Source organism: Python bivittatus, unplaced genomic scaffold (assembly GCF_059951505.1).
Source record: "Python bivittatus isolate LINGU-HERP-01145 unplaced genomic scaffold, Pbiv_v1 ctg000480_np1212, whole genome shotgun sequence".
In the NCBI taxonomy this organism is placed as follows: Eukaryota; Metazoa; Chordata; class Lepidosauria; order Squamata; family Pythonidae; genus Python; species Python bivittatus.
Window position 1 is genome coordinate 24,927,719 of NW_028277075.1, and position 26,235 is coordinate 24,953,953.

Sequence of the window (26,235 nt, forward strand, 5' to 3'; positions counted from 1 at the left end):
TTTTTTTCTGTTCAGGTTACAGCACCTTACCAGCCTGAACTGATCATGAAAAAGCTAAGTCATGTTGGCCCTGGTTAGTACTTGGATGAGAGGCTACCAGGAAATCCCTGAGCTATAAACTATATTAGAAAAAGTAAAAAAGAAGATAATGATAAACCACTTATGTATTGTTACCAAGAAAACAACTTGGATGTGTCTATGTCCTCAGCAGCAGTTACGTTCAAATCAAGAGAGACCTTATTTTTAATTTTTTCCATTTACTTGATGATTAATCAAGTACAAAGTGACCCACTTTTTTCAACTTTTTCATGATATTTGTAGTGGATCTGTATACATGCTGTCTTTACTAGCAAGAAGGGAGTTTGTAACCATCATTAGATAGTGTTGTTCCTAAAGCATGCAGAAGAGAAAAGGGCAGGGCCAGGTGATCTAATGAAGAATGGTGCTCTTAGATCCAGAACCTCTTCCCACGCACTTCACCTCAAGATATGTGTGGTTGTTCTATCATGTTAGGGCTTGCTTGTTCTGGGGCTGTTCCTGCTCTTATCTCATCCTACCCAGAAAAATTTTGTTGACAGGAGGTGAGTCACATTTAAATTGGGTAGGAGAGACTATTTACTTTGGAGGAAATACTTCCTGGGTAAGATAACATTGGAAGGACTTAAGAAATGTTTTTCATCAGGGTACCTTCCCCACTGTAAATTGCCCCATCAGCTTTTTGAATCTGCTTTTTTGGTTTATTTTTGTCTTGGGCCAAATAGAGTGCCTGGTTTGTGTGGTGATTTAAGACTTCAGGAACCCTGTTCTTGCATATTTTAAGAAAAGAGGCAGCACCTAATGAAGACATGTAGGAAGCTCTGAGTTAAACATGTTATTGGCATCTCTTTCTATATACTTATTCGTCCTTATGTATATGCTGAAGTAGCCTTTCTTTTCAACAGCCTGATTTTCTGTCATGTCAGCTTGATATGTGATAGTACATACATTTACGTAGACATGCACATGTCTTTTTATGGCCATCAACATAGTCTTCCTGATTTTCAGCTAGAAATTAGTCTATCGCAGTGTTTTTCACACTCGGTGACTTCAAGATGTGTGGACTGGGGAATTTTGAGAGTTGAAGTCCATGCATCTTAAAGTTGCCAAGTTTGAAAACTCTGGTCTACAGAGCTAATGCAACTTTTGGGAGCAGTTGGCTTTTAAGTAGTATGCTTGAGACTGCACTCCAAAAATTATGTGACACCAGGACAAAGAACTGAGCAGGACCATGATAAAATCTAAATGTTATATATTGAATTACAATTAAACTAATTCAGTATAGTCCAAATAATTACATCATGTTTCTTTAATAATTTTTCCTTTTGATCACATTAAAAATTACAATTCAGAGACAACCTTTGGAGGGGGTGTGAAGTTTATACTCAAGGGTTTTGAAAGTATATGCTATGTACCCCAAGATGCTGGATATCTGTGTGGAAATAACTCTGTATGATACGATCTTAATTTCATTAGGATTTGAATTGTGATCTGTCTCAAAGGTGAAGCAAAGGTTTTAAGAAAAGTAGACTTTGCATCAGGAGTTTTGTCAAAAGAATGCTGTTTATGTATTCCTAATTTGAACATAATTTAAACTTCTCCCTCTTTTTGAACTGGACTTTCATTTTGTTAGAAAGGGTAGAGATGTCCCATTCCTAAACACTCAACTTTCAAATTGGGACACATTATTTATTTATTTACAGTCCATGACCAAATTTAAAAGAAGACAGTATTACAACATATCAAATATAAACCCACCAAATAAAATAAAAAATAAAACTTAAAAAAGCCCAAAGCTATTAATAGTATAAGGGAGGCACTGGGTGATTTCTACAAGACCTGGCTATTGTTAAAAATTTAGCAACTTTATTGGAAACATCTGAACTTAGACGGTGTCGCCATGGGAAGCCCCCTGAGCCCAGTCGTAGCAAATTTCTACATGGAACATTTTGAAAAACGGGCTTTAGAAACCACACCCGTTACCCCAACAGTCTGGTTCTTATTTGTGGATGACACCTTCGCAATTTGGAGTCAGGATGAAGAAGACCTAGAGAAGTTCCTGAACCACCTAAACAGTGTCCACCCCAATATACAATTCACCATGGAAAAAGAAGTGGACGGCCAACTTCCATTTCTAGACATATTGGTCATACGCAAACCAGACCTCAAATTAGGATACAAAGTCTACAGAAAACCCACCCACACAGACCGGTACCTACACAAAAACTCCAGCCACCACCCACGTCAGAAAAGAGGCATTATCAAAACCCTCATGGATCGTGCCAATCGGATCTGCGAAACCCAATTCCTAAACTCTGAACTTAACCACCTTAATTGGGTCCTACAAGTGAATGGCTACTCCAAGAATGAAATAAAAAGAGCCATCAAACCAAGAAAACAACATGCGACTGAAGAAGAAAAACAGCCACCCACCAACAAAGTATTTCTGCTCTACATCAAAGGGGTCACAGACCGCATGGAAAACTGATGGAAAAACACAATTTCCAAACAATCTTCAGACCCACCAGAAAAGTACAAGAAGTGCTAAAATCAGCAAAAGACAAAAGGGATCCCCTCACCGCCGCAGGAGTATACCGCATACCCTGCAGTTGCGGGCAAGTATACATCGGGACCACAAAACGCAGCATCCATACCAGGATAAAAGAACATGAAAGACACTGCAGACTACAGCAACCAGAAAAATCTACAGTAGCTGAACATGCTCTCAAGCACACTGGACACAAAATCCTCTTTGAAAACACAGAGATACTGGACAACACCAACAGCCACTATACCAGGCTATACCGGGAAGCCATTGAGATTCACAAACACCAGCACAGTTTCAATAAAAAAGAGGAGAGTCTAAAAATCAACAAAACCTGGCTACCAATCCTGAAAAATACAGCCTGCAAAAGGTCAACGAACTCAGCTCAACCACCTGGACGTGTGAACAGTTCACACAATGAGCTTGCTAATCACCCCCAGCAGCCCCTCGTTAACAATTCAATAGAAGAAAAAACCCTGCCTAACCCCCAGGAAGATACACACAGATTCTGACACCAAAACAAGCAGCCACTCAGTAACCCAACCTCCCAACAACCCCCCCTAAGATCTCTATAAATACCCACAAAAGGGTCACATCACCCTGGGCACAGAGAGAACTGCTCCTGTCTGTGCTCCTGCACTCTGAAGATACTGGTCACAGGTGCTGGCAAAACGTTAGGAAACAAAACTTCCAAAACACGGCCACACAGCCCGGAAGACCCACACCAGCCATCTGAACTTAGAATTCAGACATCTCAGCCAGATATTGAAGACATGATTGCTTAAGAGCTTTGAAAGAATCCTAAGGTCTTCTTGCTCTAATTCTTCACCATTTATATATATCTTGCAACTGTTCACTCCATTTTCCCTGTCGAACACTAGTTTTGGGTTTTGGGTTCACAGTCAACAAAAAAGCATTGCCTGTATTCAAAACTAGATGTACACTCTTGGTCCCAACTAACACACTATTAACCTTATTGCAAATATTCTTTATATATTTATCCATAAATGCATTAAACAATCAAGGGAATATCACATATCCTTGTCTTACTCCCTACACAGTGTTGAACCATTAGCTAAATATTTCATTTATTATCATATGTCCATCATATACTGCTTTTACCATATTCAGCAGCCAACCTTCAATTTCATGTTCATGTAAAATGTTTCACAATTCAAGCATTTGTTTGTTTGTTTATTTATTTTCTAATGATGCCTCTGGAAATATGAAATTAGAGGCTTGCATGCTACTGTACAGCAGGCTTTTTTTAAATTAAAAAAAAAAGTTGTGGCAGCAGGGAGTTTGTCAAGGCTCATGTTGTTTTCCCCCCGGTTTAAGCTTAATTGTTCTTACTGCTTTAGGATACTTCCAGATGGCCAGACTTTCCATCTCCCAACCCTTCTGTATTCAATGTAAATGCTATTTATTATTTTAGTTGTTTTTATTGTTTTCAGAAGTATCTAGACAACAGGATACTATGAGCACAGGCTTGCTTGTATATTTGTGAGTCTAAAACTTGCATAGACGTTCAGCCAATTAGCACTTGCCCTTTCTGGCCAGTTGCTACATGCACAGCAGGGTCAGCCAACCAGGTTTTGCATGCTAGCCAATGTCTGAGTGATCTGTCCCCCATCTGGGCTTAAATACACACCCTGCCCTCTCTTCACAAAGGTAGAATACATTTCTTGGCTTACCATGGTGCAAGCCTCCACTGCTTTTAAAACTCCTATTATTGACCTGCTGGCATTTGGACTTCTCTACTCAATTGTGCCGGGATAGTGCTACAGGCACAGAGATACTGAAATTGCTCATAATTGCAAGCAAGCCCCAGTCATATGATCTATGGGGAGTTCATAAGTGCTTTTATATGGAAGGCCCCTTGCTTTCTAATAAAAGAAAATGGTGCATCAACTTCTATCTGTCATCTGTGCCTTTTCTAGGCCATTCTGGCTCCCACTGAAAACACATCCAGGTATAGTTATTTCTCAGTTGACGCGTTGCATGACCTCAGGATACACACACTGCTGTTTTATGTTAAAAAATTAAGATGGAAAGAATCCTTGAAGGTCCCGAACCTATGTCACATTAGAACTTAATTATTATACAGTATGGAACTTAATGGAGCTTCAGAAAAAAAAAAAGTGATTTTATATGGGTTATATCTGGTTAACAAAAAAACTTGCTACTAATAAATTTGGTTAAAAAGCAGACCTCTGAATATCTATATTTATATCTCTCTATATATCAGTATATTGTGGAGTTTGTTAGAACAAAAATGAGATACTAATACATAAGGCAGCTAATTAAGGTGTTCATTACCTAATTGTCATATGTGAAACTGGAAGTGGGCTTTTCTTCAGAGGGATCTGCAGTAGAGTTATAGTCCAGTACAGTTATTCAGAAAGGAGGAAGGCTCTTTACAAACTAATAAGCTACCCCCACCCATGTTGCTTAAATTGCACTATTTTCCTCTTGACATCACTGCATACAGTTGTATGGGACATTGTACTTAATATGGTTTCCATTCAGAGAAGAACCCTGCACCGTCCTTGCTTGTGTGAAGTGCATGAACAATGGTATCCCTCAAGTCTTCATGCTATGGAAATGAGCGTGCAAGGGGGTGTCCTGATCTGAAGGATGCTGGCAAGGAGGTACCTTATGCGAAGTGCTCTCATAATAAGTCTTCCATCTTGTGGAACACCTGAATATAGCATGTATAATGTAGTGTTTTTGTTCTTAAGTTATGAGATACTTTTTCCTCCAACAAATATTTCAATGAATGAAAGAAAGGCTTTTTTCTTGTAATGAAAATGCTCTGTTTTAACTTAGCTGTCAACATTTAACATGCCACCTCCTTTGTGCCAACACCCTGCTTTGTGCAACAAAGGCACAGCCCACTGTCCCCATCGTTTATCTTAGGCTCTCATTGCCTGTTGTAATCACACAGTACAATCCCTGTAAGTAAACAAGTACATAGACACATGGAAAATTGAGCATGTGTTTTCCTACTTACAAGTAAGCCACTGGAAATTTCTCTACCTGTGTTTAGCAAGTCTGGGATCCTTAAAAGTCTGGGATCTTTAAGTCTGGGATCCTTAAAAGGGGTAGTATTGTTAGGAGAAGCATCAATAAAACTGAATTAAATCGAGCTGAACCTTACTATTTCAGTGGTATTGTTTCTAATGTGATTATACACCGTACATAGTAATATATTCAAAATGAATGGCACTTTGAAGTCCTTCTCTGATTCTTTCAAAAAGTATGGCATTTGAATAAATCTGCAAAAGGAAGTTGTGAATACAGTGTAAGAACATGATAACAAATTGTATATAGATACAGCATGGAAAACCAGTTCTCAAATCTAATCACACTCATATATTTTTGTAAGATATTGATTGTGTACAAACAATGTGCTTAACAAAATCAGTTGAACTCCTAGCAGCTGTATTTTCATAATGCTTAAGCTTGATTAGAATTAAGCTTGCTTAGGATTTTGTGTTTTTTTTTGGTAGTTTTCACAATATGTGCATCTATCCTATTTGATTAGTTTATGGTTCACTATATTATGCAAACCCAAAAGATAAGTTAATTCAGTCATCAGGTTATCTCATTACCTAGTTGTGTAGGTAGTGATCTGACCCTCTTAATGCTATTCTTTTTTATGCTAACACAACTTTACCTCCTTGATGAGAGGGTTTCACAAAGAGAGAGAGTCATGTGAAACGGGGAGGGGGGAGTTGAAGTGGACTAAGAAGCTGACAAGAAGTTGGAGGAGAGTTGAAATTGGAGAGAAGGAGAGGAGGAGGAGGAGGAGGAGGAGGAGGAGGAGACGGCTACCAATCACATATTAAATTAGGCAGTCTCAGGCTGCTGAAGAGGCCCAGGTTCCAGACAGATTCAAGACCACCAAAGAGGAATTGACATAGATGTCACTATGCAACAAAGACCTCACAGCATGGGATTTGTCTACCCTGTGAAATATGTAGAAAGAAAAGACATAAGAAAGACAATCCAGGTGTTGCTAGGTGTAAAAGGTTGCCAGCTAAGTTTTCACTGGAGTTCGTAATTAATTCTTTGGGGAATTTAGCAGCAGCTACATTCTAGGATAGGCACACTGCCTCTTAAACAGAAACAGTACTGTTGCTGGCAGAAAGATAATTAATCTCTGAAATGATTATAGACCAGTTAAGTCATAAAATAATTTACTATGTTCCAACTTCCTCCGAAGGCCGACACAAGGTTGGGGGAACTGTAGCTCTATTTTTATACATTAACTGAATTCTTCTTGCTTAGATATTGAAAAGTCAACATGTCAGAGAAACTAATGTCTTCCTACTCTTGATATGCTCAGAATAAAGAAAACAAATTGGAATGGTTCACAGGAAACAAGTTTGCATGTTGTATCTTGTCTGATCAATCCTGAGATTGCACAAAAACAGTTCTTGTCATTTTCTCTCCACCTTCTAAAGGCTGAGCTGCAGAGGCATTTTAAGCAGATAATCTCACGTATCTGGATTCTCTATGTCCAATGAATAGTATAGTTAGTCCTCGACTTACAACCACAATTGGGACCAGAATTTCCATCAATAAACGATGTGGTTGTAAAGCGAGACATCACATGACTGCATTGCTTAGCGATAGCAATCCTGGCACTCCCCATTGCCATCATTAACCAAGAATCGCAGGTAGTTAAGCAGGTACCCACCCCAATCCAAGCCATTTCGGCCTTGGTCCCTCCCAGCCCTGAGCTTCAGAAAGGTAAGAGACTGCCTCCAACTTCCCCACCCACATATCTCCCCCACAATCTCCGCCCTTTTGGCTGCCCTGCACCCTGCCTTGTGGGGTGGCAAGCAGCCCCAGAATTGCACGGCTCTAGGGTTGCCTGCCATACCCTGGGAAGCTGCAGCCACCCCAGTCCAGCCCCAGTCCCCCTACCACCCTGCACTCCTAGACCTTTGCTGCCCTGTGCTTTGCTGCCCCAGCTGACCTTCACTGTCTTCTTGCTCCTGCTGCTGATGAGGCATGCCCACCTGGCTGCTGGGCCAGGCTGGGGCTGGGCTTCACACTGCGAACCCCCCCCCCCGCAAAAGCAGTCCCTGAGCCACTCCGCACCAAAAAGCCACTTTGCAAAAAGCTCCTGGCCAGGGCTGGTCTTCACATTCCCCGCCCCCCGAAAAAGCCAAAAGCAGCCCCTGAGCTGTGGCGTGCCAAAAAGCACCTTTGCCTTTGCTGCTTTTGGTTTTTTTTTTCTTTTTTGGAATGTGAAGGCCTGTCCCGCCCAGGAGCTCTTTGCAAAGGGACTACTTTTGGCCTTTCCCCCCCCCCCCACAGTGCAAAGCCCAGTCCCAGCCCGGCCCAGCAGCCAGGCCAGTCACGCCTCATCAGCAGTAGGAGAAAAAAGACAGTGAAGGTCAGCTGGGGCGGTGGGGTGCAGGGTGGCAGGGGGCCAAAAGGGGAGGAGATAGGCAGGTAGGGGGCAGTTGAAGTGCCCCTGCAGTCGTAAGTGTGGACGGGCTGCCAAATGCCCAAATTTTGAACACATGACCGTGGGGGTGCTGCAACAGCCATAACTTTGGGCACGGGTCGTAAGTCAATTCAGCGCCTTTGTAACTTTAAATGGTCACTGAATGAATGATTGTAAGTCGAGGACTACCTGTACTGCAGTTTTCCCAATTTGGTACCTTCTAGTATGCTTCTACAATTTGCATTATCCCTAGGCAGCGTGCTGGCTTGGAGGGTATGGTGGAAGTTTTAGTTCTTTACATCAGAATGTCACCAGTTTGGAGAAGGTTAGTATTCTGGCTGACAGCCACAATCACACCTTCCTTTTGACTTCACAGAGGGATCTGGAGGGCTGTTTGTTGAAATACTGTACCTGCTAAAATAGGACTTGATCTCCAATATATGACAACATTAAATATTCTGCACATATTTAGCTGTAACACAGTGAACCTTAAATTATCAGCTTCTCCCTAAGAATGTACAAATGTGAAAAAAAGAAAAGGATGATTGGTAATTAATCTAACCCCTTTTGTTTCTCACTAACATAAAAGCATTTTGTGGGCTTGTGTAGGCTTTTACTGTTGAGTGTGAAACAGTATTCAGTACAGTACATTTTTTTCTACCTTTCAGGAAGGTAGAAAAAAATGCAGAATTGATGTTGTTTAAAAAGAAGAACAAGTTGGATTTTATTAGAGAAAAAGAAGAAAGATTCCAGGGGTCATGAAAATTAAGCAGTGTAGGATGGCTAAGCAAGAGGATTCCTCCCCCATTCCTAATAGTAATTAATTGTTTTTAAAAAACCTCAGTATTTTTTCTCCATCAGCCTCGTGCCATTTTTCTTACATGTTCTAACTAAAAAATATTTTAAATAAAGTATGCAATTAGTGAATCCAGTTAGTCACAGAAAAATGTGCCGTTTTCCATTCAGTGATACTCCAGAATATATTAGCATAATTTTCTAGACAGGGTAAAGGAGTTGAATGGTACATGGGGATTTTGCTGTGAGAATGCACATAGGCATGAAAAGCAGTCTCGGCATGGGAATAGGTTTCAGCACATGAGTCCACCATGTTGGAAGTTCAGCAGATTTTTTGCCAAGAGTAGGATGGAGAGAGGGAAAAGCATTTACCTGGACAATCCATGCAGAAGCTCTGTGCATTTTCCATTGCAGGAACTTAGGGCAGCAGCCTGATTTGAGCAACAAAATACACTTAAACCTGAATAGAGGTGACAGTCTCTGCTTAGAAAGTCATTCTCTCACCTAGCCAGTTACCTTGATCTTTGATGTAGCTGAAAGATCTGATGTGTGGGTGTGTATGTCTGTGCATGCCTGTATTTATTTATTCACCATGGAAAATAAAAATCTTGGAGACTTAAGTCTAGATGATGAATGAATAACTAGCTTTCATTTACTCAGTGAAAGAAGCGCATAAGCCTTTGAATTTGATCAGGAAAGGGAACATACTCGGAACTAGGCTTGATCCCTCTGCAATCCTGCAAGGCATTCTTTTCATTTCATGTGGTTCCTGCAGGGCCTGGACTTGTTGCTTATTTCTTTTTAAGAAGAAGAAAAAAGATTATTGAGCCAAGGCATCAGAATAACGTAATCCAGAAAAATACAAGGCAGAACTACATATGAATGTAGAGCAGCATGTCTGAGCTTCACTACAACAGCATTTTGTTAACAAGCTTTATAACAGTGAATCTTAGATTACATGAGTAAGCCCTAAGCCTTTGATAGCCTTTAACTAGCATGCCTTCTAAATTTATTGGGATTATCAGTATGGGGATCTGATTGATCTAATGGTGAGTCTGTTTTGGAAGTTGATAGAGATTTGTAACAGTACATAAATGCTACACCTCTTCGTACAAATGTCCAGCTGTTTGATATGAAATTACCCTTTTAACTTTTATTTTTTGTGTTTCAGAAAAAGGCATGGCAGACAATAAAAACGATTGTCAACTTGCCAGTCATCAGCCCCTTCAAAAAGCGATATTCTTGGGTGCAGCTGGCTGGTCACACCGGTGAGAACCTTCTTTCTTAATTGGCCTACTGTAGTAGAATGTAATTAAAAATTATGAGTAAAGTTGAAAGCTTTGAATCTGCCTACAGAACCCCGTGCTCAAAAAAAAAAAAAAAAAATACTCATGATCTGAGCCAATCATTTATCTCTAAATAGATTATTTTAGGAGAGTGAGCAAGAAAAGAGAGTGTTTTACATTATTCCTGATTTTTAAAAATCTGTACTGGATTTTGAGAATTAACAACCATGCACATTTAAATAATAACGTAAGGAAAGATGGGACCTTATTAAGTGATTAGATAGGTCAGTAAATCCTGCAGTTGGATTATGGGCTGTTGGGATTATGGAGGTGTTCCAGTGTGACTCTGAAATCCCACAAGAACCTTGAAACATCAGATTTCCTCACACCATGTTTTCTTGCCTTTATTAATGCAAAAGCAACAGTAAAAACGCTCTCCAAATTCACTATGATTTAACTGGTTTAATTGGCATGTGATTGAAAAACATAATGTATTTTATTCTAGACCATCTTTTGATTATCCAAAGATGACTCAAGCTTGTAGAGATTACAGAGTTGTTTTTGCCAGCTTCTGGGGTAGGAGTTGGGGATTTGGCACATATGCTAACACAATGGCTTCCTTTTCTCAGCAAATAGTTTTGAATTGATTAGAAATATACACTGTATTCCAAAGATCAGTTTTCAGGATATGCCCTATTAACATAATCTTGTTCCTATATCTTTATCTTGGATTCATATCCAACAATACAGTTGCCCACTGTTTCAGTTAGGAAATTTCTGTTTCCTGATTCTGCCTGCATAGAATTTGGGGACTGTAGCTGAGATGGCCAAGTTTAATGCAAGATTCAGGTTTAGCCTTGTTTTCTCAATAGATGCAGGATATGAAAAGTGATCCCTCTCTAATATTATAATATTCTCTACAGTGTATGTTCGCCACCTTGAGTTATTTATAAAAATAATAAAAGTGGGATAAACAAATAATAATAATAATAAATAATAAAAAGTACCTTTCTCTAGGCCTGTACTCGACTTGAATCTCTATTTTGCTTCTTGTGTGGTTATGCCTTCTGAACATCCGAGGAGTTAAATTGTGGGATTTGCAGGGTTCCAGGTATATTTTTGTACCCAGAGAAGGGCAGGGGTGTGTACTCAAAAATACATGGCTAGGCCTCTAGACTAGGTTTGTGCTTAACGATCAGTGACTGTTCGCTTGCTTCTTGAAAGCTGAGATCAGGCACAGCATGAACACAGGTCTGATCATAGCAGTAGGACTGTGTATTTTTAATCATTAAATCTAGCTCCTAGTCATTACACGGTTGGTTCTGTGAATATTTTGTGCAGTATCTAGGCTTAAATTGATTTAAATGTTTCAGGTAGAGATTTTTCATAGGATTTTTTTTTGAAAGGGGTGTTTATTGCCAGGCTTTGGGTTATTCTTTTTACAGGACACTAATTTATATTTCCACTAAACTGGAGCAGAACTAGACAGTGGGGGTATTGCAACTGAATTGTGAGGAGAGGCCTTTGAAAACTCCCACAACATCATTGTTCTGTTTCTGCAGGAAGTTTCAAGGCAGCTGATGGTGGGACGATTCTGAAACGCCACTGTGAGAATGAGGAAAAGTGCTTTGAACTGCTGATGCAAGATCCACTGCGTTCCTGTGTCCCTGTCTTCCATGGTGTGGTGGAGAGAGATGGCGAGTCCTATTTACAGTTGGATGATCTTCTAGCTAATTTTGAAGGGCCTTGCGTGATGGATTGTAAAATGGGAATCAGGTGGGAGATCTTAAACAACAGCTTCCCATCTCATTGTGGATAATTTACTTTATTTATTTATTTATTTGTTTGTTTATTTATATTTCAAACTTAGATACCACCCATCTCACAAAAAGTGACTCTGGGCGGTTTACAATAAAACAGCAATAAATATTAGAATACAATAAAACAATATAAAATACAGTAAAAATAGAATAAAAACCAAACACATACACAAATAATATCTTCCAAGATGTTGATGGTCAGTAAGATGTTAACATATGAGAGCATCTTCAGGGTGCTAGCCACCCCCAGGGTTGGTTGCCCTTTTTGGTGCCCCATGCCAGTTGGCAGATCCAGGTCTTGACTGCTTTTCGGAAGGACAAGAGAGTTGGGGCCTGCCTCACCTCTGGGGGGAGAGTATTCCATAGGGCGGGGGCCACGGCAGAGAAGGCTCTCTTTCTGGACCCCGCCAGTCGACATTCTTTCATCAACGGGATCTGCAGCATACCCTCCCTGCCTGACTGGGTGGGATGGGTAGATATAATGGGGGTGAGACGGTCCCTCAGTAACCCGGTCCCATGCAATGTAGGGCTTTAAAGGTGATAACCAACACCTTGAATTGGACCTGGAAGCAAACTGGAACCCAGTGAAGCTCACGTAGCAACAGTGTAACATGTGCCATCCTTGGGACACCTAAAATTGCTTGCATGGCTGCATTTTGAACCAGCTGAAGCTTCTGTATACTTTTCAAGGGTAGCCCCATGTAGAGCGCATTGCAATAGTCTATACGGGAGATGACTAGGACCTGAGTGACTGACTGAAGGGACTTCCGATCCAGAAAAGGGTGTAACTGGTGCACAACACGTAGTTGAGCAAAGGCTGTCCTGGCCACGACTGCCACCTGCTCTTTGAGCAGGAGTCGTGAGTCCAAGAGGACCCCCAGGTTACGCACCGGGTCTGTCTAGGGTAGTGCGACCCCATCCAGAACCAAAGATGGTAAACTTCTGGATACAGAGAAGCCCCCAACCCACAGACACTCCATCTTACCGGGGTTCAGCTGAAGCCTGTTGTTCCCCATCCAGACCCACACAGCCTCCAGGCACCACAAAAGGGTAGCCACAGCATCACTCAAATCACCTGGGATGGAGATATATAACTGGGTATCATCTGCATATTGATGATACCTCATCCCATGGTGGCGGATGATCTTACCCAGCGGTTTCATGTAGATGTTAAAAAGGAGCGGGGAAAGTACTGAACCCTGTGGCACCCCACAAAGGAGGGGCCGCGGGCTGGGCCTCTCGCTCCCTATCAACACAGATTGGGACCGGCCTTGGAGGAAGGAGGTGAACCAGCACAAAACTGTGCCACCCACCCCCAACTCCCCAAGCCAACCCAAAGGATACCATGGTCAATGGTATCGAAAGCTGCTGAGAGGTCAAGAGGAGCAAGGATGGATGCACTACCCCTATCCCTCTCCCGCCAGTGATCATCCAAGAGTGCGACCAATGCTGTTCCAGTCCTAAATCTGGGCCTGAAACCCAACTGGAAAGGGTCCAGATAATCCGTTTCATCCAGGATCCTCTGAAGCTGCAACACCACCACCTTTTCAATCACCTTCCCTAAAAAGGGAAGGTGGGAGACTGGACGAAAGTGGGATCCACTGGGATGAAAGTGGGATCCACTGATGGTTTCTATCTGTGATATTTAGATGATTTGAAAGCTAGATGTCCCTAGGACTCTCTTGGAAGGTCAACAACAGAATTTCATGGCAGATTCCTTTCTACTATCTTGTCTGAGTTATAGACATTTTTGAAAATTAACTATTTGAAAATCAGCATCTATAATTTAAGGTCCATATATGCTGCTTGCTTGTTCCTCTTAAGTTTATTAATTTAATTGTCTCTCTAGCACAAGAAGAAAAAACAGGAGTCATCTACAACATACAGTGTAAGGACTGTAACAAACACTATGTAGGACAGACAGGCAGAAGACTGGCAGAGCGCAAACATGTGCCAATCAAAGAACTACCAGAGGAGCAAAACAAAACCCCCACCCCCACCAGCACTAGGAAAGCATGCCACAGTATATAAATAGAGAGCAAACCCCAACCCATTTTAGCACTGAAGATGTTACCTAGTCGGGTAATGAAATGTTTGCAAGAAAAGAACCAAGCTCAGAGGACCCCAAGGACTCCACAGTTCAACCCTGAGCTACACATATTCGCCTCTGTTGGCATTTTAGAACTCTTATACAGTAAAAAGAAAGGGAGAAAAAAACAAAGCAAAATAAAAACCATTATCCAATCTGGGACATAAAATCTTAAACCATTCTGGTGCTTTTGATTTAAAGGTATTTTATTCATGCAGCCTTATACTGGATTTGAAGAAAAACTAAAATCTTGTTGGCTACACCTTTTTTCTCTTTCCTATACTGCAGCTGTCCTGACCTTAATCTAAATAAGTAGATTGAAAGGTTAATATACTTCAGTTGTTGATTCTCTTTGCCTGTAACAGGAATGGTGCGTTATATGGGAAATAAAAACTTGTTTTTGTTGTAGTTGCTAGTTGAGAGAGGTGTTCAATGTCAGATTGTTTTTGTAGGACATATTTGGAGGAGGAATTGACTAAAGCACGAGAAAAACCAAAGCTCCGTAAAGACATGTATAAGAAAATGGTAGATGTGGACCCTTTGGCACCCACTGCCGAAGAGAACACCCAGCATGCAGTGACCAAACCTCGGTACATGCAGTGGAGGGAGACCATCAGCTCCAGTGCAAACCTAGGCTTCAGGATTGAAGGGATAAAGGTAAGATATCTTTCCTGGCCTTTCCTAATTGAAGCATTCATTCTGGTGTGCTTTTCAGAAGCTTCTTTAGTTAATGTGTCATTCATGGCCACACCCGGGTGACATTGTCTGGTCTCAGAAGCTAAGCAGGATTGAGCCTGGTTGGTAATTGTATGGGAAGCCAGCAGGAAATAGAAGCATGTAGATTAGACTGGAAAGTAAAAAAATAAATAAAAGCGGCAGCAATGGCAAGCTACTTCTATAATGCTACCAAGACAGCTGCACTATTGGGTCCATGTAGTCACCAGGATTGTACTTGACTTGAAGGCATCTGTAACAGATATCGATGCCCTCAAGGCAAGTTGCTTGAGACATAAAACCCCATCAGACACACACAACATAACGGCAGTTTAGCAAACTAGTGTCTTTAGCTGATTTGGGCTTCAGTTTTTACAGTTACAGACAGTCTCCTACTTACAAATGGGTTACATTCCAAGAGGCTGTTCGTAAGTCCAACAAGCAAAAAAAAAAAGAGAAAAAAGCGCAGTTTGCCCCTTACATAAGCATCACCATTGACCTAGGCTCTTGCGGCAATGGCATAGGCCCTTGTGGAGATGACATAGGCTTGTCCTCTGTACTTTTTTTCCACTTTCCTGAAGAAGTGGCCCAGTGAACTTTGGGTGGTGGTCTTCCTCTTCTTCTCCTAAATGATGCTGTAGCACTTGATTGCATCATGGACAACTGTAGACACCTTGGCGAAGCGCTCCATATTAGGGTACTGCATCTCAAACAGTGATAGCGCTTTCTCAATCAAGCTGAACCCCTCCTCCATCAGCTTGGTCTGGAACTACTTCAGTAGTTCGATCTCTTCCTCTTCCTCTTGTTTTTGCTGCTCCTCCAACTCCATGAGGTCTTCATTGGAGAGGTCCTCTGTCTGTGCAGCTAGCAGCTCATGAAAGTCCCCCTCCTTCAGGTCGAGCTGAGGGCAACCAAGTTGCTGATAACAGGCTGCAAGAGCCTGCGAGAGTCTTAAATGAACTGAGGGCACAGATGTTTCCACACCCCATTCATGTTTGCAGGGGTAACCTCATGCCAGGCTGCATCAATGTTCTTGATGGCCTTGTAGATGTTGTAGGACTTCCAAAACTGGCGCAAGGTCATCTCTGAGTCCACTTCGGTTGCCTGGACTGCCTGCCTAAATGTTCACTGAATATAGTATTTTTTGAAGGTTGCTATCACTCCCTGGTCCGGGAGGGAAGTGGTGTTGGGAGGCAGATACACAACCTTCACGTTCGGATGGAAATTGTTCAAGTAAGGAGGATGACCCAGGGCATTATCCAATATCAGCAGAATCTTGAACTCGATGTTTTTTGTGTGGCAGTACCTCTCCACTTCCAGGATGAAATGGTGGAAAAACCAGTCCTCAAAGATGATGAGGGTGACCCAAGCTTTCTTGGTTAGCCTTCCACACGACAGGAAGTGAGCTTTTTGAGATGTTCTTGAGAGCTCTCAGAGTGGTAGACTAGCAGTGGTTTTAGGCTCAGGTCACCAGAAGCATTGCCACCTAGCAGCACAGTTAGCCTATGCCTTGCAGCTTTGAAGCCTGGCATGGTCTTCTCCTCCTTGCTGATGTATGTTCTGTCCGGCATTTTCTTCCAATAAAGCCCCGTTTCATCCACATTGAATATTTGCTGGGGCAAATAACCATCTTCCTCAGTGATCTCCTTGAGGGCTTCCGGGAACTCCTTGGCTGCAGCCTCATCAGCACTTGCTGCCTCACCACTGACTGTCACGTTATGAAGATTCATATGAGCTTTAAAGTGGTGGAACCACCCATGGCTTGCAGCAAACGCCTCTTCAGCAGCACCTTCACTTGCCTTCTGTTGTAGGTCATGGAATAAGTAGCCTTCTCCTGGATCATCATTAGGCTAAGTGGCACACATCACTGATGCTGTTTTTCAGTCTACGTGCCGAGCAACGCCCCCATCTCTTCCATTACTTTTCTTCTCATCTTGCATATTATTGTGGATTGCATAGGCACTGAACTTTTCACATGTTCCTTGATCTTGTCTTTGTTCTTAATGATCATTCCGAATGATTCATGCCGTAGGAATGTGCCACGTTCACCATCTTCTCCCCCACCCTCTGTTTTCTTCAATATCTCCATCTTTGTGAGCAACGTAATGGATTGCCACTTCTTCACACTACCCACCTCCCCTTCAGGACTCTTATGCTTAATTGCAGACATTTGCAGTTAAGCAATTTGCAGTTGCCACACACCAAACACAACCGACCATGCGAGAAGTCAGGGCCAGAAGTCAGCACCGGAAGTCAGGAGATGGCGGGAGAGGGTTACTTTTCGGTGCGCTTTCTCCGGCCCAACTTCCGGTCCAACTTCCGGCTCCAGCTTCCGGGTCCATCTTGTTCATATTGGCCGAAGTTTGCAACTTGAAAGTTTGTATGTAGGGGACCTTCTGTACTTGCCATTGGCTAAATTAACTGAGGCTGATGAAAGTTGTATTCCGTACAGTTTATAGAGCATCAGATTAACTAGCTGAATTAGGTTTACCAAGAAAAACAACAACAAAACAAAACAAACATCATCAACAAAAGGGAAGCAAAAGGGAAATGGATGTGATTGTTTCTGGCCTGGGAAATAGTCATCTGTGTTAGAAAGTAGAGTTTAAATGTGAACTTTGATGCTAATAGATTTCCATATCCCACTATATGTAGATACTCCGGTGCTAGTGGTGGGGAGAAAGAACCTGAACTTGGGTCTCTCTGGGGCCAATCCAGCACCTTGACTGTTATTGCACCATTGGTTCTCATGCTGATGAATGGTTTTAGAATCCTGAAAGATTGTCTCTGTATGTATTTTCCCAGCATATAAGGCTTTGATGCTAGCGAAAACATTTGGAGGATACTGTCAGATTTTTTCTACTGTGAATTTTATGCAGGTATTTAATAGCTAGTGTGCCATCTGGCAATAGCCAGAAAGGATTCTTCCACTGCACTCACTGAGTTCATTGGAGTTCTGCTAGATTTCTCTGCCCACGACGTGCTCAGCAATTGCATAATGTTCTTATGTCTTGTCAGGCACATGCATTTGGGTCTACGCCAGACTCAGCATCTTGGAGCAGAAGTTGTTTATTCTGAAGGAGGAGAAGCTATCAAAGGGGAGGGTATTAGATGCAAGCCTGCCATGTATCATAAATTTTGCTTAGAAGTAATTGTATCAGTATGAATATACAGAAAGTCAGATTTCACTGGGCATTCATCTACAGAAAAAGCTAAAATATATCCAGATGCATGATTTTTTTTTACTTTGCATATTTCATAAACAGAAATATGGTTTTAAAATGCAGTATTCTTTCTACCCATGCTAACAGTCATCATCCCCCCTCCCCTCCAGGTTTCTAATGAACTGAATGCAGAGTTACACTTAAGGGCAAACTGATTAAAATAAATGGGACTTTAAAAAGGCTAAAAGAATTCCCACTTATTTTGGTGAATCTACTTTTAACCATGACTCAGTATAAATTATGTTCTGAAATGTATCTTGTATCACAGAAAGATCGTTTTTGCTTATTTATCTTTCTGCATTTCTCTTCTGTTTTTCCTCTCAGGGTCTTAACCCCACCCTTCCCTATTCCCACTTTTGCAACAGCCATGAGAGATTAGACTGAATGTGAGTGGCCCAAAGGCTTCCAGGAAGTTTCATGGTAGTGTGAATTTGAACTTGGGGTCTCTAGTGCAACAGTTTAATCCCATCTCCTCTGGATTAAACTCACTCTGACTCCCCTTAACTTCCCAGTTCAGACTGGAACTGAATTGCAACCAGAGCTGTCAGCATATGCATTGGCAGGATGCCAAGCTAGGGAGGATTCTGTGTGCGTGCGTGTGTGTGCACGCGCACATGCATGTATGCATGCTTTCAAGTCAGTGTTGACTCCTGGTGACTGCCTGGAGAAGTCCCTGCAGTTTTCTTGGCAAGATTTCAGTAGTGGTTTGCCATTGCCTCCTTCCTAGAGCTGAGAGAGAGTGACTGGCCCAAGGTCCCCCAGATGGCTTCATGTCAAAGGCAGAACTAGAACTCAGAATCTCCAGGTTGCTAACCTGGTGTGTTAACCATTACACCAAACTGACTCTCTTTTTAGTAGGGAGGACTACTAATCAGTTATGCTGTAAGATGTAAATTTTTGTGGATAATATACAAAATTGGTTTTACCATATCAGTGGAGCTACTTAGTTGCATCAGAAGAAGAGTTCTCCACCTGGGTATGTGCTGGGTACACTGTTTGAGTACATTGCTTGAGACTTTCTCCTTTCTTTAGTCTCTTTCCTCGTTTCTTCTTTCCACTGCCTGCAGAATGACTTCCCCTCCTCCTCTACCTTTTTCATATTTGCAGAAGGCTGATGGGACTTGTAATACCAACTTCAAGACAACAAAGACACGAGAACAAGTTTTCCAGGTTTTTGTGGAATTCATTAAGGGAAATACAGCTATATTGGTAAGTTAAGCTTAGAAAGTTTGGGATGACAGTTCTAATTCTTGATTAGGGCTTCCTGACAGAGAGGAATTGCCCAAACAGGTGGGGGATTTTGTGGATGATTTCTTATAGGAAGCCAGGATGTCATTACTACCATCAAAAGAGATCTTAAGATTTTTTTTTAAAACTCTCTTTGAATTTTTCCTTCAAATCAGTGCCATACAGGGGCAGGGTGGTGGTGCAGGTGGAGGCAATAAGAGGGTGCTGCCAAAGATGAGAAGAAGGCTGGCAGCAGGAGGAGAGTGTAGTCACTGCTGCCAGGATGCCACTCAGTTGTTTGGTGGTCAGTAGTGTGGTGCAGCAGTGGCAGAGGAAAACGTGTGTCTTCAAATCAGTTTTAACTCTTGATGACTCTCACTTCCAGCTTTCTTGGCAGCATTTTTCAGAACTGGCTTGCCACTGCCTCCTTCCTAGGGCTGAGAGAGACTGACTGGCCCAAGGTCACCCAGCTGGCTTTGTGCCTAATGTGGGACTAGAACTCCCAGTCTCCCGGTTTCTCGCCTGGTGCCTTAACCACTACACCAAACTGGCTCTCAGTGATGGAGGAAGGGGGTGTTAACCATTGTGTTAATCGTCCTTTTGCCTATGTGACAGTAATATTTTAAAATGATTCACTGTTTCCCTTCTCTTTTGGACAGAAAAAATATTTAAAGCGTCTGTATGAAATTCGAGGCATCCTTGAGTCTTCCGACTTCTTTAAGCGACATGAAGTGAGTTGTGAATGATTGCTCTGGTACCTAATGGTATATTGAATTGAACATCCTCAACATTATCTGCCTTCTCTTCAATAGTCTCAAGAAATTGTAAATATATAATGTGCCAAAATGTAACATGGAGATCATCTAGTTCCAGTGCCTTTCTCCAGTACAAGGTCTCTCTTTCCTAAACTTTCTGTGGATTGGCCTAAAACCAAATTATGGTGCACCCCAAAAGAAAGCTGGAATGGCATGCTTAGCTAAACAGTGTATAGCTAAGTCCTGCTGCTTGTCTTATAGATATGCAAGGAACCCAATTCAAGAATCTCTTGATGGCTGTGACTTCAAAAACTGAATTATATGCCTGAATAAGTTACCTTGTATCTAATATCACAAACAAAAGATTAAAAGATCTCCATTGCCTCGAACCCATTGCCTTCAATCTTATTAGCTATTTAGCTCTGTGTATAGTTTTCAGGTGAAAGACATTAAGATACCATTTATACTGTATGTTCCTTTTTTTCATCTTGAAACTGAAACTAAACTAGTGAATATAAAATAACCCTGGTAAAGATGGCTTATGGCTGTTTCATGTATGAATTAAGTAATTACCTACCATTATCTACTATAAGATAAACAGTATCATCGAAAATGACCCAGGAAGTGTGTCTTCTCTATTACAGTGACATCCCTCCAGAGACAGATATGGCTCCCAGCTCAGTGATGTTCAGGAAACACTAAAACTTGATTGTTCTTCCAGTCCGTGGGATAGGGTGGTTGTGGAGTCCCCATTAGTTAAGTTTGGCTCTATATTTGATTGTATTTTTCTTCCGGTCAGCTATGATGTCTTTTTATATGTACAGGGTTTTTTTCTTTATTTGTGAGCTGCCCAGAGTTGCTAACGAGTTAGGTGGCCTCAAAATTGGATAAATGAATACATTCCCCAAAGTCCAGTGATCTGTTGAAATAAGTCTTTTTTGGACAGAAACATGCAGAACATTTGTGGGTTTTATTAATCAGAGGAGATTAAATGCACATGTTTCTTTATAATCTGCTGATGCGTTGGTTCTAAGTATATGGAGAATGGAATCACCCTCAGCCAATATTTACATGTGATAGCAGGTTTCAGGGAGTTTTATAAAATAGGTTTTGGTCTTCATCTCTGTCTCTTTCTATTCTCTGCAGGTAATTGGAAGTTCATTGTTATTTGTGCACGATGAAAGTGAACATGCCAATGTGTGGCTCATTGATTTTGGAAAGACTACCTTTCTTCCAGATGGGCAAATCTTGGACCACAGGGTTGCTTGGCAAGAAGGGAACCGGGAAGATGGCTATTTATTTGGACTGGACAATTTAACTGATATCTTAGAAAGTATATTGGAGAGATGAGAAATACTGACTCGAAGTTGCTAACTTTTCTAGAATTGCTTACTAAAAGCCTTTTAAAATTCTTCCAAGACTCTGGGAAGTCCAGAATAGGGAAGATTCCAGCAAAAAAAGATGGAAATTTCTAACCAGCCCATGAAACCTAAGCAGTTCAGAGGCTATTCTTGAATGCACCAAGCAAAAATAAGATTTATGGAAGAAATAGGGTGATTGTGAACATTTGGATGATGACCAGGACAGTTGCTCACACATGAACCAACTAATTCAGTATTGACCTTGGGCTTAGAGTAAAAATATATTTATATCAGAGCTCTCTTTCAAAGAAGACATCTTCAGAACCAACAAGCAGGCTTCCTTCCTTTCTCTGGCGTTTACACTATAAATATTCCCTGTGTTCACATATGTGCAGCGCAGCTTGGAACTTGGTGCAGAATATATAGATTCATAGTTTTTCTTTTTTAAAACAAATACTCTAGTTTCTATTCTTGTACAGAAAAAAATGAAAATATGCACAGAATGCTGCTGAAGCTTCAGAAACCAAATGGCGTCTAGTAGACAATGCAAGAGTTCATTCTGGAACTCTGTCTAACTTTCTCTTCCTTTGACAGTCCATGTTTCCGTTGTATTGGTTTTTTCATTCCAGTCCCTGCAAAAATATTATGTACTTTGTCAATACAAACACCCCCTCTAAATATTGCATACCAAATTAACCTGTTACCTTGCTAACAACTACGTATAGATAGATTTTTAAATGGTCACATATACAGAACTCTGGGTATGATTGAAATCAAATGAATTTGTACAAAGGACATGAATTGCCATGTTTAGTTTGTTTCAGAATTTGGCTTGAGTGAGTATCTGATTGACCCTCCCTGATAGAGATACCTCACAGTCGTAAGGGCTAAAAAGTAAAGATTTTGGTTCCTATCTAATGTTGCGCTGATGTCTCTATGATTGCTCATATGTTCTAAAGGTAGCCTGCGACTGATCTTAAGGATCCTAAATTTAAAATTCTTGTAATCCAAGAGATTGTAGAGTCCAGGAAGAAAACACCAATGTACTGTATTTGTGTTTTGAGGTAGCTTCAGGATAGGTTCAGCGAGTTTGGTGATAATCCAGAAGTGACACGTAATCAATCACAATGTATTTGAATGTTTGTGGAATCATACCTTAATGACTGAGTTTATGAAATGAAACAATTATTAATTTATATAGTTGGCACAGACTTGTTTTACATCCAGGGATCAAATCTTCAGCCTTGTTACATAGTGATAAAATAGTATGATCACATGTGGCTTCTACACTTTGCACTTCTGCTTGAGTCTACTAGCAGGTTTTTGCAAGGTATAAGGGAAAATATTATCTTGATCTAAAGAGATGTGGGAGAGGGGTTCAAGTCTTTGATGCTTAGGCTTTGTATTAAAGATCCACTCTGTAGATCAGTTGAATGTGGTATTTTTTATTGATTGTTTAGGTAAAGGCTTAGGAAGTGAGTGTAACAAAAAATAAATCTTGTATTAGTAACCCCTGGTTCTTGTGATTTGAGATAGGCTTGAAGTCACACTGATCAAAAATTAAGATGGGTTGATTTTACAGAGTATATTCTCCTGTGTTCAACAGCCCAGCCGTATAAATTCACTGTTTATGTGACACTAACATTTGCCGTATACTATTATGATTCAAGGTTTTGTGTGTGTGCTTGCTTGGAGTTCTCTTAGGCCATATAGCAAAACTGAATATATCCTCTGTTCAATAAGAGAGGAAAAGAGTAGTCATTATGTGCCAGTTGGATGACCATCATAGCTTTGTGGCTCCATTTTTTTGGTCTATAGCGTGTTCCTACTCTGCATTTCCACAGCATGTTAGTGTCATCTTACATTAAACTTGATGACCAGAGCTGCCAAAATACTTTTGAGCTTTTCAAATATTTACCCCGAGTCCAATTTTGTATGACTTACTTATCTTCTCTCCACAGACCAGTAGTGGAGAACCTGTCTCATCCTTAAGGTGGCACTTTGACTTCACTGAAGTAGGCAAGGCTGAAAATGTGGCCGCTTTTCAGGTTTTGAAGTGAAATGGCATTTACTATGCCCCTTAAAGTCCCAAGAGCAGGAAAAAGTATTTTTTTTCCTGATTTTTTGGTTGGTCCAGGAGAGGATATTGAGGGATAAAATTAAATTAAAAATGGGCTAAAAATTCAGCCTCACACACTTTGGGGGGTTCTGGGGACTACAAATTAAGTGCTAGAGCAGTATGTTTTCTCCACACTTGCTGTAGATGACCTTCCTTGTCAGTTTCAGCAGATGTCACAAATTAGTTTCAGCAGCCCTTTAGTTCTTTCATCCCCACAGTCTCTTTTCTTCTGATTGCAGAGTGGGTGGGGTGATGTGAACATTTTGCTGTTTCATGGTGCAAAAACCTAGGAGGCTCTCATGTGCACTAAAAAGCTATGAGAAATTCTCACTTAAGTTGTAGATAAATTCTTGATCAATAAGTTAAGTCATCCAGGCAACACCACCACCATTTTGTTGAAGAATTTAAAATTGGTGTTTGCAATTTTCAAACTTTCATAGCAACTCCTGAGTGTTATGTGAGAATGTTCTAAAATAACTAATTTTGGATTAAACTTGTAATTGACCAGAATTTTAAAAAATGACCATTAAATATAATTATATATGTGTGTGTGTTTTAAATAGATTTAGCAAAGTTGATACAGGATTAGCTGGATGTAGAATTTTGTATAATGATTAGACACAGGATTGGAAATTATGATTTGGAACAGAACTGTTTAAAAGTGTATTTCATTCTAAAAGTACTTTGGCTTTTTAGATGAAAACTGCTCATTTACACACTGCTGCTGCTTATACATGTTGGGAAAGAGGCTAGAGCACTAGAAAGTTTTATAATAAACTTTGCCAGGGACCATCCATTCCACTTTCAAAGCATTCCAAGCGCATCCTTTCCCCAAAGCACCTTCTCCCAGTTTCTTCCATCATGAGCTGATGCTCAACTCTTATCTTGGGGATGAGGTGGGAGCATGGCAGGCAGCTGCTCTCCAACTGAAAAGTGAAGAATGACAAAAACACATAAAGACTGCATTTTGGCTGCCTCTGAGATGATGGCAGGCAGGGCTTGCCAGGATTTGGAATTTTGTTGTGGTTTGAAATGCATCCCAGCCAGATTGGATGCCAAAGGCATGTCCAGATGCAGAGATGCTGTAACACTATGGTGAGAGAGGGCTTCATGGATCTAGATAGCAAAAGTGGTTTGGGAATAATTTTGTTTTGGCTTTCTTTAGATTAGGGTTTTCCAAACGATGGGTTGCTAGGGATATGCAGAAGGCACATTGGTGCCCTTCAGGTGTTTTAGACTACACATTTCATCATTTCTGGTTAATTCCAGGGCCTGGAAGTTGTAAGAGTTTTGGTTGAAAAAAACTGCAGTCACTAAGCTACCTATTCCAAGCAGAGGTTGAAAGGGAGGTGTTCAAAATACAATCTTGTCCGTTTTTATCTTGAGTGTCATGGTAGATAACACTATAAAAGCAAGCTGAAGAAGTCTCCATAGGTCCACCTTTTCCCCAGGAAATGCTTTTGTTAATCCCCAGTTTTGGTTTTTGAGAATTTAGAACAGTTTGGGAGTATGTATAGAGACTCTATTTCTCTCCCTAAGTTATTACACAGACAAAATTTGCATCTGGCGATCTCTTACCTGTTGTCTGTTCAATGGATCATAGAGTTTCACTGTTGCCTTCTGCTACTTTTTTCTTCATGCTAGTCTGCCTCTCCATCTTAGATCTGATAGCTAATCTGTAGTATTTGACAAGCTGTTATTGGTCAGACTACAGACTATAATAATACACAAAGGGCAATTTTTGTCTTGTCTAATTTCTCTTCTTTGTATCTTGATCTTTCCAAATTCTCTGTGGTAGGATTGGCCTACCATATTTGATCATAATTGTTCTCTGGTGCCTTTTTTGTTGATACCAATGTTTCATTCAAATATGTTCTTTGGGACTATCTAGGAGGAACAGATGATTCCTAAAAAGATCCCAAACAAGAATTTATTAAATATTTTTTGGTTTCCCATCCCCTTTAAAAGAAACAGCTTCCATAAGTTTCAGTGAGGAAAAAGGCACACTGAAAATTACTTCAGAGTCAGTGCCACAAGCATTTTTCTCTCCCTACACCCTCCAGAAAATATTTCTTTTCCCACTTTAAAATATACATACTTACCTCACAGGGTTGTTGTGAGGCTCCATAGGTTGCTTTAATGCATTTACTTAGAGTTGAAAAGAAAAGTGCAATATAGAGAATTGCAAATAATTTTGTAACTAAAGAGGGTTTTACAATCCCCTGGAGAATATAGATTCTAAATAGAAAAGGTGCAACTTGTATATTCAAGCCTGATTCTCTCTGTTAAATTCTATGAATCATTAATGATGAGAAATTATGCTTTCAAATAGCCAAGTTGACTTTAACTACAACTCTATTTTTATTACTACAAGCATACAAAAAAGTTTTTCATTTGTAGAGAATGTTGCGCCAAACACTACAGTGTGAACAATATTCCAGTTTGGGTATACTAATTGTATGGGTTTAAGAACCTGAGTAGTTCATGATGTGCTATAACAAATAAATATAACTGAAAACAGATGTTCATTAAATTTTTATATTATATGCCTTCCTGTCTTTGGTATTAAGTCTCTTTCTTTACTGGTGACAGATGAATGTAAGATTAGATAAATGCACACACAATTGTATTATTTAGAAAACAAAGAATCTATGGGAGTCATAATATTTTCCTCGAACCCAGAGTAGGGAAGGAATGATCTTATTAATTATCAGAGGGTTCTATTTTACAAGATTTTTTTAAGAGAGAAGAATACATTGCCATTGGCTTAAGTGGTGGGAAGAGGAACTCTAACAGGAAG

At 40.6% G+C, this 26,235-nt stretch overlaps 1 protein-coding gene across 1 annotated transcript in view; it reads left to right on the top strand.

The window, feature by feature from the left end:
- ITPKA (inositol-trisphosphate 3-kinase A) overlaps nt 1-25,981 on the top strand; it is a 66,063-nt gene extending 40,082 nt beyond the window's left edge. Inside the window, exons 2-7 of the mRNA XM_088145483.1 lie at nt 10,012-10,108; nt 11,689-11,902; nt 14,488-14,692; nt 19,081-19,182; nt 19,860-19,931; nt 21,102-25,981. Coding sequence (XP_088001609.1) covers nt 10,012-10,108; nt 11,689-11,902; nt 14,488-14,692; nt 19,081-19,182; nt 19,860-19,931; nt 21,102-21,305 — 894 coding nt within the window. The 3' untranslated portion in view covers nt 21,306-25,981. The remainder of the gene's footprint in view (nt 1-10,011; nt 10,109-11,688; nt 11,903-14,487; nt 14,693-19,080; nt 19,183-19,859; nt 19,932-21,101) is intronic.
- Nucleotides 25,982-26,235: the final 254 nt, after the last annotated feature.